Source organism: Rhincodon typus, chromosome 12, assembly GCF_021869965.1.
Source record: "Rhincodon typus isolate 14 chromosome 12, sRhiTyp1.1, whole genome shotgun sequence".
Lineage (NCBI taxonomy): Eukaryota > Metazoa > Chordata > Chondrichthyes > Orectolobiformes > Rhincodontidae > Rhincodon > Rhincodon typus.
This window is the reverse complement of record NC_063343.1, coordinates 20542509-20554347: the sequence shown is the minus strand read 5'-3', so window position 1 is coordinate 20554347 and position 11839 is coordinate 20542509. Positions and strand designations below refer to the sequence as shown.

The 11839-nt window shown below is 42.0% G+C and overlaps 1 protein-coding gene across 2 annotated transcripts in view; it reads right to left on the bottom strand.

Annotated features, from left to right (window-relative positions):
- bod1 (biorientation of chromosomes in cell division 1) overlaps positions 1–1054 on the bottom strand; it is a 31487-nt gene extending 30433 nt beyond the window's left edge. For both annotated transcript variants that reach the window (XM_020531658.2, XM_020531653.2), the window contains exon 1: positions 921–1054. In XM_020531658.2, the coding sequence (XP_020387247.1) occupies positions 921–1040 (120 nt within the window). In that variant the 5' untranslated portion in view covers positions 1041–1054. The remainder of the gene's footprint in view (positions 1–920) is intronic.
- Positions 1055–11839: the final 10785 nt, after the last annotated feature.

Sequence of the window (11839 nt, the reverse complement as noted above, 5' to 3'; positions counted from 1 at the left end):
CTCCCTGTGGACCAGAGGCATCCCTTCTCGTGCGCTGTCTCTCTCTCTGTGGACCAGAGACATCCCTTTTCACGCTTTCTTTCTGTCTGTGGACCATAGCCATCTCTTCTCACGCGCTCTCTCGGTGGACCAGAGGCATCCCATCTCAAGCTCGCTCGCTCTCTTTTTCAGCACCTGATCATCCCCTTTCACTCTCCGGACCAGAGACTTCTCTCTGTGGATGGATCAGATACTTCCTGCCTCTCACCCCCTCTCTCTGGAACAAAGAATCCCAATATTATGGAAACAGGTCATTCAGCCTAAACAGTGACACCAGCCCTCTGAACAGCATCCAATCCCACCTCCCCCTATTCTATGGCTAATCCACCTATCCCGTACATCGATAGACACTACGGGCAACTTATCATGGCATCCACCTAACCTGCACATCTTTGGACTGAGAGGGGAAACCGCAGTAGCCGGGGGAGCTCATGCTGACAAAGAGAGGATGTGCATCCCTTCCCACTGTCTCTGGACCAGGCGCCTCTTGCCTCTTTCCCTGAACGAGAGGTCTCCTGCCACATTATCTTTCTTTTTGGACCAGGGGTATCCCCTCTCACGTTCTTTCTCTGGGCCAAAGGGCTCTCTTGTCTTTCTCTGGGTCAGAGAGCTTACCTCTCTCTCTCTCGTACTAGATCAGAAAACTCCTCTTTCTGTCTGCCTTTACAGGACGGGAACCAGGGACGCTATCTCAATCTCTATGGGACGGGGTGAGGATTTCTTTCTGGGGTGGTGGGGGTCGGATTCCTCTAGAAAAGCCTCCTACTGCCCCGATAGGCACAACCTGGCCTAACATAGTCTGCTCCGGTCCTCACAGGGCGACAGGAGAACACCGGGTGTTGATGGACACGACTGGGCTAAAAGCCATCGCCCTCTCTCACCTTGGTGTCAACATCAGCCAGGCAGTCTCTACGAAACTCATCGAAAAGGCCGCGGCTCTTGAGGTGGTCGACGATCATGGCGATCAGGTTCGGATCGTCCGCCGCCAGTTTCTTCGCCATGGTACTCAAGCGTAGTAGCGACAGGAAAGCAGCAGTGCGCGTGCGTGCGGAACCGGCGCTGGGCCTGCTGGGAACTAGAGTATCCGCCTTCTTCGTCTGAGGCCCGCACTGCGCAGGCGCGACCAGTAGCGCCCTACTATCACTTATATTGCTGAAGCTTGCCTTTCTTTTTCGCGGGTTAGGGTTGGGAGAAGGGCTTTCGTAGTCCCAAAGAGGAGCTGGTTGACGAATGAAGTCAAGCTGATGAATTTAAGAGTCAGTTGACTGGACCCGATCACACACTTCAATACAAATTAAAATGATTGTCCCCCAGCAGGAAGATGGCCACCAAAACGCAAAAGCGCATGCGCACTTTTTACAGTGACGGCGTCCCAGGAGTTGTCAGGTTTAGGGGTGAACACTGCAACTACTATCATGAGTTTGTAAATTTTTTTGGTGACATTGTCTCTGGTTCCAATGAAAACAAGGCTGATATAGTACCTTTATAGATACCAGGCTATTTTACAGTAACCAGAAGCACCAATTTCTAAATACGTTTTCAGGCTGATTGCAATTGTCGCTGTGTTTTCTCGGATCTTACACCCAGTTTAAAATTTAATTGAAGAGATTGTTGCTGTTTCCTTTCTTGGAAACAAATTTCTGCGCAACAGACACAGCCGTTTTTGCCACACTCAGTCAACTTTCGAACTTCAACGTGCAATAGTTCTTACCTCAGGATTCCTCTCAGGAGTCAGTATAACCCCCGCAAAGAGATTTTTTGACCGTCACTAAATTTAGCAACAGCTACCTTGGATTACTAAAGGTGATATCATGTTTGACTAACATGATGGAAGTTTTGAAGAAGTAAAGGTTGATGAGGGGAATGTTGTTGATGTAACGTACATGGACTTTCAAAGTCATTTGATACAGTGCCGCGCAGCAGACTTGTGAGCAAAGTTATATCATAGAATAACAGGGATAGTAGCAAAGTAGATACAAACTGTCTATGTGATAGAAAGCCGACAGTAGTGGTTACTGGACATATTTTTGGGTTGGGGAAGGTGTGTCTTGTTTCCAAGGGGTCAGAATTGGGACCTTGCTGTTCCTGATATATATTAATAATCTGGATCTTAGTGTGAAGGGGATAGTTTCAAGGTTTGCGGATGATATGAAATTTGGAATATTGTGAACTGCGAACAGGACTCTAAAATTGGTGGAATGGACAAATAGATGATAAATGAAATTCAATGCAAAGTCCAAAACTGGAATCTCTATAAAAATGCAAAGAAATGTGAGGTGATGCATTTTGAAAGGAAGACATGGACAGGGGTACAAAATAGGGGTACAAAACTTAAGGGGGTGAAGGAGCAGAGGAACTTGGGTTTATATGTCCACAGATTAATTAAGGTGACAGGACTGATGGAGAGAGCAGTTAATAAAGGATATAGTATCCTGCATTTTATTAACATGGCACAGAGTACAACAACAAGATTATTCTGAAGTTACACAAGATATTTGTAAGACCTGAGCTGAAGTATTGTATACAGTTCTGGCACCACACAATGTGAAGGATGTGAATGCATTGGAGAGAGTGCAGAAAATATTTACAAGCATTGTGCAGGAATGAGAAACTTCAGTTATGATGATAGGTTGCAGAGATTGGGACTCCTTGCCAAGTCTCTAACTTGATAAATTGAAGCGGTATTCCAGAATACATTCACTTAACAAAAGGAACAATAGCAGACCTTTGGCTCGACAACTGTTGACCTTAGTTCTAGACTTAATCATGTGACATTTGTAAATCTCTTTGAATTGGGAGACCTTAGGGCAGTGTCTGCGGCCCAATCATCTTCAGCTACTTCGTCAATGACCTTCCCTCCATCATAAGCTCAGAAACGGGGATGTTCACCAACGATTGCACAATATTCAGCACCACTTGCGACTCCTCAGACACTGAAGCAGTCCATGTTCCAATGCACAAGATTTGGACAATATCCAGGCTTGGGCTGACAACTAGCAAGTAACATTCACGCCACATAAATGCCAGGCAATGACCAATCTCCAATAAGAGACAATGTAACCATTACACCTTGATGTTCAATGATGTTACGATCACTGAATTCCCCCACTGTCAACATCTGTGGGGATACCATTGACCAGAAAGTCAACTGGACTGCCTACATAAAGACAGTGGAAACAAGAGCAGGTCAGAGGCCAGAAATACTGTAGCAAGTACTTCACCTTCTATCTCACCAAAGCCTGTCCATCATTTACAAAGTACAAGTCAGGAGTGTGATGGAATATTCCCCACTTGCCTGGATGAGTGCAGCCCCAACAACACTCAAGAAGTTTGACACCATTCAGGACAAAGCAGCCGTTTGATTGACACCACATCCACAAGCATCCACTCCCTACACCCCCAATGCTCAGTAGCGACAGTATGTACTATCTACTAAATATACGTGCAGAGATTCACCAAAGATCTTGAGACAGCATTTTCCAAACCCCACAACCACTTCCATTTAGAAAGACAAGGACAGCAGATGCATGGGAACATCACCACCTGCAAGTTTCCATTCAAGCCACTCACCATTTTGACTTGGAAATCTATCTCCTTTATTTCACTGTCACTGGACCAGAATCCTGGAATTCCCTCCCTAGGGCATTATGCACTGATCTACAGCATGTAGACTGCAGCAGTTCAAGAAGGCTCACCACCAGCTTCTTAAGGGCAACAATGGATTGACGATAAATACTGCCCAGCCAGCGAAACCCATGCCCCACAAGTGATTTTTTTAAAAAATACCTTGGATGTCCTTTGGAGAGGACATCATTCCTGCTGAGCTTTGAATCGGTCAATTACTCAACCAGACGTCCCTTAATTGCCTGGATTCTTTTAGCAGAGGAATTGTTTCCTGCTGAAAAAAGTAATTGCCTCATAACATCATCAAGGGACCTTTAATCTCATCCATGTCCTTTTTGGAAGATGGCTAAACTATTGAAACAGGATATTCTCATCCTTGCTGTATCCTAGATTTTTGCAGCAGGAAATTTGTTCTTGACTGTGTCATAAATCTGTTGACATTGGTCACCTAAGCTTCAATGGTGGCTTTTATGCAGCCATAAGCAGACCATCATTCATCTGTAAGAACAACAGTTTATTCTCATCCTGCTAGCCAATCTGCTGAAGTATCGGAGACAGCAAGAACTGCAGATGCTGGCGTCAGAGTCAATCCAGTGTGGAGCTGGAGGAACACAGCAGGCCATGCAGCATCAGAGGAGCAGGAAAGTCGACGTTTCGGGTCAGGACCCTTCACCAGGACTGGCCTTTTGAGCCCGCTCTGCCCTTGTAGTTAAAGAATTTTGCTTGCTTGTTATGAACTCAGTCAATGGTACTGATGATTCTTCCTTGGAAAATGAAGGACTAAAATGTTCCTCTTGGACTTGTGCTGCCTCATCATGATATCAAATTTGAATTAGCCAAAATTACTTTTTGGTCAGGCTGTGTTGCTGTCTGAACAATGTCAGTTAACAAATGTGCATCAGGGGCACCGTGAAGTTAACTTTATCTCCAACCTAAAATCTTTGGTGGAGAAGGGAAAATCTTAAAATAAATGTTGCAGTTACAGGTTGAAATGGCCAAAAGAAAAACATGCTCACAAATCAAAGCAAACATTGCCATAATGAACAGACACTATGTGGCAAAGCTGCAACAGGGGAAATCAAGGAACATGGAAGTACTGTAAACAGAGGTTGCAGCATCAGGAACATCACAAAGCCAGAATTAAAATTATAAAAGGACAATTTAGGAGTCTAAACAGAAAGATTCTAACAAAGGAAGGAAATAAGGAGGCCATTGAGGCCACAGTAAGAGTGGAAGACCAATAATTGAAGCTGTGGGTGATCAGGAAGAGTTTACTAAAACCACAGAAACCAAGATTCATTTGGACGAGCCATTAATGAGAATGGGAACCTTTATTAAAATTGGAAGGCAAAGGACATTATTAGCAGCACCGCAGACAGTGTGACTCATCTAGAGAATTTTTTTAAGCAAAATGGGATTCATCTTTAAAGCCTCAAGCAGCAGTGTTTATTTAGTAAAGCTATTAAAGAAGTTGGAATCATTTATTAAGCTAGAAAAGCTAGGAAATTGTCCATTTTTTTTCATGGAAAGGGAAGAGCCCTCCATCTGAGCTGCAAAAGGTAAGAATCTTCCATTTATAACCACAAAAATACAGAAGCAAAACAACAGCACAGACAAGCAACTTACTATACTGCAGAATTAATTGCATTTAAAGCAAGGAAAATGAAGCAAAATCACTATACAGCAGCTTTAAAAGTTTCTCGGGCAAACAAAGCAAAGCATATTAAAATAGTGCAGAACTGTAAAGCTTTAACATAAGATGAATAATAATCACATTATGAAGATGTGGTAGCAGAAATAATAATGCCAGGAAGGTTTAATTTCAGAAGTGAGTGAAATAGAACACAGAATTGGATATGATTTGATGAAGCTCAAGACTCAAAACATTAGCTTGCTGTCACTCCATGGATGCTGCCTGACCCGTTGTGATTTCCAGCATTTTTTGTTTCAGTATAGATTATAGCAACTGCAGTAATTTGCTCCTACAGAATTGGATTTCTTGGGATGGGTGGGCCAAATAAAATGCAGATTGCACATTTTGGAAAAAGACAGATCTTAAGATACAGAATTGTTTCCGAGCTAGATACTAAATCTGCTGCTGAACAAGTAAATTTCATATTCAACTAGGACTATCGTTAATGGCATTTTAGCTTGCTAAGTCATAAAATATGACACAGATACTTTTGATAAAGTTCTACAAGTTTTGACAATTAGTTTAATATTAGAACAAATAAAATTCTTGAAAGCAAGTTTCTAGCAGAAGAGTTCATATCTAGGGAATCACTGGTAAATAGTGTGGGCAGCATGGTTGCTCAGTGGTTAGCACTACTGCCTCACAGCACCAGGGACCTGGGTTCAATTCCACACTCAGGTGACAATGTGGAGTTTGCACATTCTCCCCATGTCTGTAGTCCTCTGGGTGTTGCAGTTTCCTCCCACAGGCCAAAGGTGTGCAGGCTAGATGGATTAATCATGGAGAAGTGCAGGATTACAAGATAAAAACTAGAAGAACTGCGGATGCTGTAAATCAGGAACAAAAACAAAGTTGCTGGAAAAGCTCAGCAGGTCTGGCAGCATCTGTGAAGGAAAAAACAGAGTTAACGTTTCAGGTCCAGTGACCTTCCCTCAGTGTGTGTGCAGGATTACAAGGATAGGGTAGTGAGGTGTGTGTGGGTGGGCTGCTGTTCAGAGGATTGGTGTGGAACTCAATGGGCCAAATAGACTGCTTCACACTGTAGGAACTCTATGATAATAACCACTCCAGACTGGTGGAGAAATGTGACATTGAAGCTTTGAAATTAGAGCTCACAGGAGACAGAATTGCTGATGGAATTACAGTTGAGACTTTGATTTATTACAAAGCAAAGAAGATTTGTATTTGAAGACAGCCATTCAAATGGATGGTGAAGCAGAAGAAACACACAGCAATCTTGAGCGGAGAAAACCAGCAGGTCAAAAGACAGCTGGTTTTGCCAAGCTTGTTCAAAGAGACACCAGTGAGGCAATAACTGGTTAAATAGCTGCCAGTTATAGGACCACAGGTCACAGAATTGCTAATTATTGAACAAACGATTGTTAAACAACTGATCAAAGGACAACTGTAGAAGCTTTCATTCACATCCTAGACTCATGGTGAAACCCAAAATGCAGAAAGAATCTATTAAGGTTACATATATTGGCACAAAACAATTGTTTCATACTGTCAACAGAAGAGAAATCTGTGATTATATAGGATTTTCAGAAATGTTTCTCATTCCTATCATTGTTGAAGGAAGTTCAGATGACAAATATCAACAAAGTTTACGAGAAGCACAAGTGATGAGAAAAATAATTAACAGTATAACCATTTGAGCTCATTGATGACTCTTTAACTGGCATTGTTCAGGTAGCAATGCAGTCTGACGAGCCTCTGATCGGGACTGTTTCCATGGTTCATTGGCACCTGAATCAGTCTTTAGTTGACAAGTGTGACTCATGTGCCAGCTGCATGTGGTTTCTAGTTCACACATGCTTCTGTGCTACAATGTCTGAAATGTTTTTACTATTGTCTGCAAGTTTTCCCTTGTTGAATCTTGCTATAAGCTTACCTGTTGCAGGCTGCTTGATTGTTCAGTTCTCTCTGCTGCTAACTGTCTGCCTGATTCACTCTTAAAACTATAATGGAAATTTCTTCAAGGTTGAATGTAATCTGTTCTGCGTAGCTAAATTGAATTCCAATTTGCACTGCTACCTACTGTGTTACAATGGTGCAGCTAAATTAAACCCTCTAACAACAACTGCAGGTACAATATTGTATGCACTGGCTGAACCCTTTGTCACCGTTAAGTAGATTTGCTGTTAATACTGAACTTCTAGGTTGGGTCTGCAGGTCCTGTTTCATCAAGAGCGGTAGAGGAAAACCACTTGTTAGTCTAACAAGAAGGGGCTCTTTTCTTAACCAGATGTAGCTTATTGCATAGCAGCATTAAGCTACAGGTTACATTGGTTTGACAGACATTGTTACAAAGACTATGAGGAGACCTAGATGGTAGATCCATCTCCTTTGAGATCCAAACCCAATTTTTGTTCCCCTACCTTATTCCTTATGAAATTATCAAATTGCATGGAACTTAATACAGTCTTCGACAGTAACCCTTTCAGAACCATTACTTTACGAATCATTGTGGATTTCGGAGGAACTGTTTAGGGTGAATTAATGCAGTCCATCTTTTATATGATACACACTGCTGTCACTGTATGTCAGTGTTTAAGGTGATGGAAGGGAGGTCCACCAAGTTTGCTGCTTTAACCTGGATGGTCGGTATTGGAGCTGTACACATTTAGGCACGTACGGTGTATTCCATCAGTGACATGCCCTTATGGATAGCAGACAGGCATAGGCATTGGGGAGATAGGAGGTTGGTTACTTGCCACAAATTCCCAACCTCTGATCTGTTCTTGTGGCCACAGTATTTATATGACTCATACAGTCTAGTTTCCTGTCAGTGACAAACCCTCAGGACTGAATGGCCACTTTCTGCACCATAGGGATTCTATGTTGACTGTAATGGTTTAAGAAGGTGGCTCACCACCACCTTCTCATAGGCAGATAGAGATATATGAAAAGGCTGGTCTTGACAATGACACTGATATTCTATGAATGAATAGTAAAAAAAAATTATATTACTGTTTGATTGTTTGCTTGCCCTTTTTGATATATGTTTCACATTTTATACTTTCAATTAACTCTCATGATGCTTTCCCATATTTTCATAGACTGAAGCCCATTTATATGGAAATATTCCAGTAACTAATGTAAAGTCTATCTTTTTATTTTTCTGTATGTTTGATAGTGGACTGAAAAAAAAAATAACTGTTTCAAAACCAAAGATTAAAGCAAGTAAACTGACACCCATTGTAAATGCTGTTTGCACAGTTGCTGATCCTGCAGTAGCTGAAGTTTATTTTGCAGATGAGCTGGAGCCAAAAGTTTGTGTACAAGTGGAGATTCAGTCAGCAACAAGTAGCTGATTGTGCTGTAGACTGGTGACTAATTATTGTTCACAATGGCCTTCTGCCTGCCAACAATTACGTGATTTGTTCTCATGTAACTGAACAGCTTGGAACCATGAACAAAAAAGTGAGAATCCTTCAGACCTCCACAGCTCAGGAGCTCTCACTGTTCTCTGCAGGAAAAGCTACTTTTAGCCTGAAGAAAACCAGTTTATTTTCCTCCAGTAGTTGCTATAAGCTGTGACATTTAATTAATAAGTCAGGAACCTTTTATTAAGAGCCTCCTGCAAAAAATTAACAACTTATCTTTCATTCGCTACCACTTGTGGAAGACAGTTTCATTGTATGGTATTGCATTTTGCTGAAACGAACAAGGGCAGGACTTATACAATTAATGGTAGGGCACTATGTAGTATTGTCGAACAGAGAGACCTCACGGTTCAGGTACACAGTTCTTTGAAAGTTCCTTCAGAGATAGGCAGGTGGTTAAGAAGGTGTTTAGTATGCTTGCCTTCATTGCTCACATGTTTGAGTATAGGAGTTGAGATGTCATGTTGAGGTTGTACAGGATGTTGGTGAGGCCACTTCTGGAGTTCAGTGTGCAGTTCTGGTCACCCTGCTATAGAAAGTATATTATTAAATTGGAGAAGATTCAGAAAAGATTTACCAGGATGTTGCTGGGGCTAGAGGGTTTGAGGTAGATGGATAGGCTGGGACGTTTTTCACGGGACCATAGGAGATTGAGGGGTGACGTCATAGGGGTTTATAAAAACATGAAAAGCATAGATAAGATGAATAGCAAATGTCTTTTCCCTAGGTTGGGAGTGTTCAAAACAAGGGGACATAAGTTTAAGCTGAGAGGAGAAAGATTTAAAAGGACCTGAGGGACAACATTTTCACACAGAGTGTGGTGCACTTATGGAATGAACAGCCAGAGGAACTGGTAGATGCATTTACAGTTAAAAGATTTAAAAGACATTTGGATAAGCACATGAATAGGAAAGATTTAGAGGGTTGTGAGCCAAACACAAGCAAATTAGACTAGTTTGGGAAATGTAGTTGGCAAGGACAGGTTGAACTGAAGAGTCTGTGAAATAAATCCACAACGACCGGTATCCTGTCACCAGGTCATCCTTTATTTGCATGTGGAGAGTCTTTGGCATTGATCCAGCTCCCTCAGAGCCAGCTCTCGGAGTGAAAAGGATGTCTGACACTCCTGTTCTTATCTGTCAGCCAGGGCTCCCTGATTGGACCAGATTAATAGCCCCAATCAGGGAACTGACTAACCTCATTACAACCACTACAGACTTTTTCCATGCTGTATGATCCTATGACTCTGACTTTTTGTGTGTAGAAGTCCTTCCTTACATCTCTCCTGAATGGTCTGGTCTGAATTTTTAGACTATGCTCCTTATACTGGAATTTTCAAACAGTGGAAGTAGTTTATTTTTATCTACCCTGTCTTTTCCTGTTATTATCTTGAAGACTTTGTTCAGATCACCCCTTAATCTTCTAAATTCTCGCGAAAACAGGCCTCATTTGTATAATCTGTCCTTGTAACCTAACCCCTGAAGTCCAGGTTTCATTCTTGTAAACCTATGTTGTATGGCCTCCAAGGCCAATGTATCTCAACTGTAGCCAAAGTCTATTTATTTGTAATTTTTGCTCAGTACAAAAACGTGGCCTGTTTTCAGTCAACCTGAGTCTAAAAGACAGGTAAATTGGGGTATATTGTGTACTTCTACAGAATCTATAACTTCTGTGACAACGCCAGGAATAGCGGAGCTTGATTTCCAGTGTACAATCCTAATGAGGCAAGGCATTAAAATCAATAATTAAACAGGGTTTGTGGCTAATCTGCCTTGGGAGTGGTAATGAGAGCTTACATTGATTTCAAGGCATGGCCAGGTACCATGGCCAGGTACTCTAAAATGCTTATGTTCATATCCAGCTATGAGAGCAATCCAAGAAATCAGAGTTGAAATAATTTGATGTAAAATGTTGGAGTTGCAAACAAACCAATCCTTGTTTAAATTATAATCTCACAAATCAAAATTATTTTATTTTCATACAATACAGATCTGCAAGCAAACTATGGAGTCTGAAAATTTTATTTTGCCAATTACAAGTGAGATTGATTTTATTTCAGTGCTGCACAACTGTAGTAGCATATAAAACTGTCTGAAACCTTCACTGACCTAGAGTCTACTAATTTGTTAGGTTCCCTCATAGAATCATAGAATACAGAAGAGGCCATTCTGCACTGACTAAAACAAAACTATTCTAAATCTAAACTAGTCCCATTTCCTAGCCTATGGCCCATAGCCTTATGTTTTTTTTTAATCCACTCAGGACTAGCCTTATTGACTATTCCTAGTTGCCCTTGAGAAGGTGGTGATGAGTCGCCGTCTTGAACCATTGCAATCCACATACTATAGTTTGATCCACAATGCCCTTAGGGCATTATCACATTTCAAGTGCTCATTCAAGGACTTTTTAAAGATTGTGAGGTTTCCGCCCCAACCATTCCCTCAGCCAGTGCATTCTAGACCCCCATCACTCTCTGAGTGAAAATAATTTTCAACACATCCCCTCTAAACCTCTTGCCTTTTCACTTTAAAAATGTGCCCCCTTGATCTTGATTGACCCTTCAACTATGGGGAAAACTGCTTTCTATCCACACTGTCCATACCTTTCCTAATCTAATACACTTCAAATTGTCCCCTCAACCTTCTCTGCTCCAAAGGAAACAACCTGAGCTTATCCAGCCTCTCTTCATAGCTGAAGTGCTCCATCCTAGGCAACATACTGGCAAGGTGGCTCAGTGGTTAGCACTGCTGCCTCACAGCACCAGGGACCTGTGTTCAATTCCACCCTTAGGCGACTGTCTGTGTGGCTTTTGCACATTCTCCCCGTGTCTGCATGGGTTTCCTCTGGGTGCTGTGGTTTCCATGCAGGCTATGTGGATTTGCCATGTTAAATTGCCCGTAGTGTTCAGGGATATGTAGTTTAGGTGGGGTGGGTCTGGATGCAATGCTTTGTGGTTCGTTGTGGACTTGTTGGGCCGAAGGGCCTGTTTCCACACTGTTGGGATTCTATAAATAAAATCAATCTGCTCTGCACCCCCTTCAGTGCAGTCACATCCTTCCTGTAACAAAACAGAAATTGCTAACCAAACTCAGTA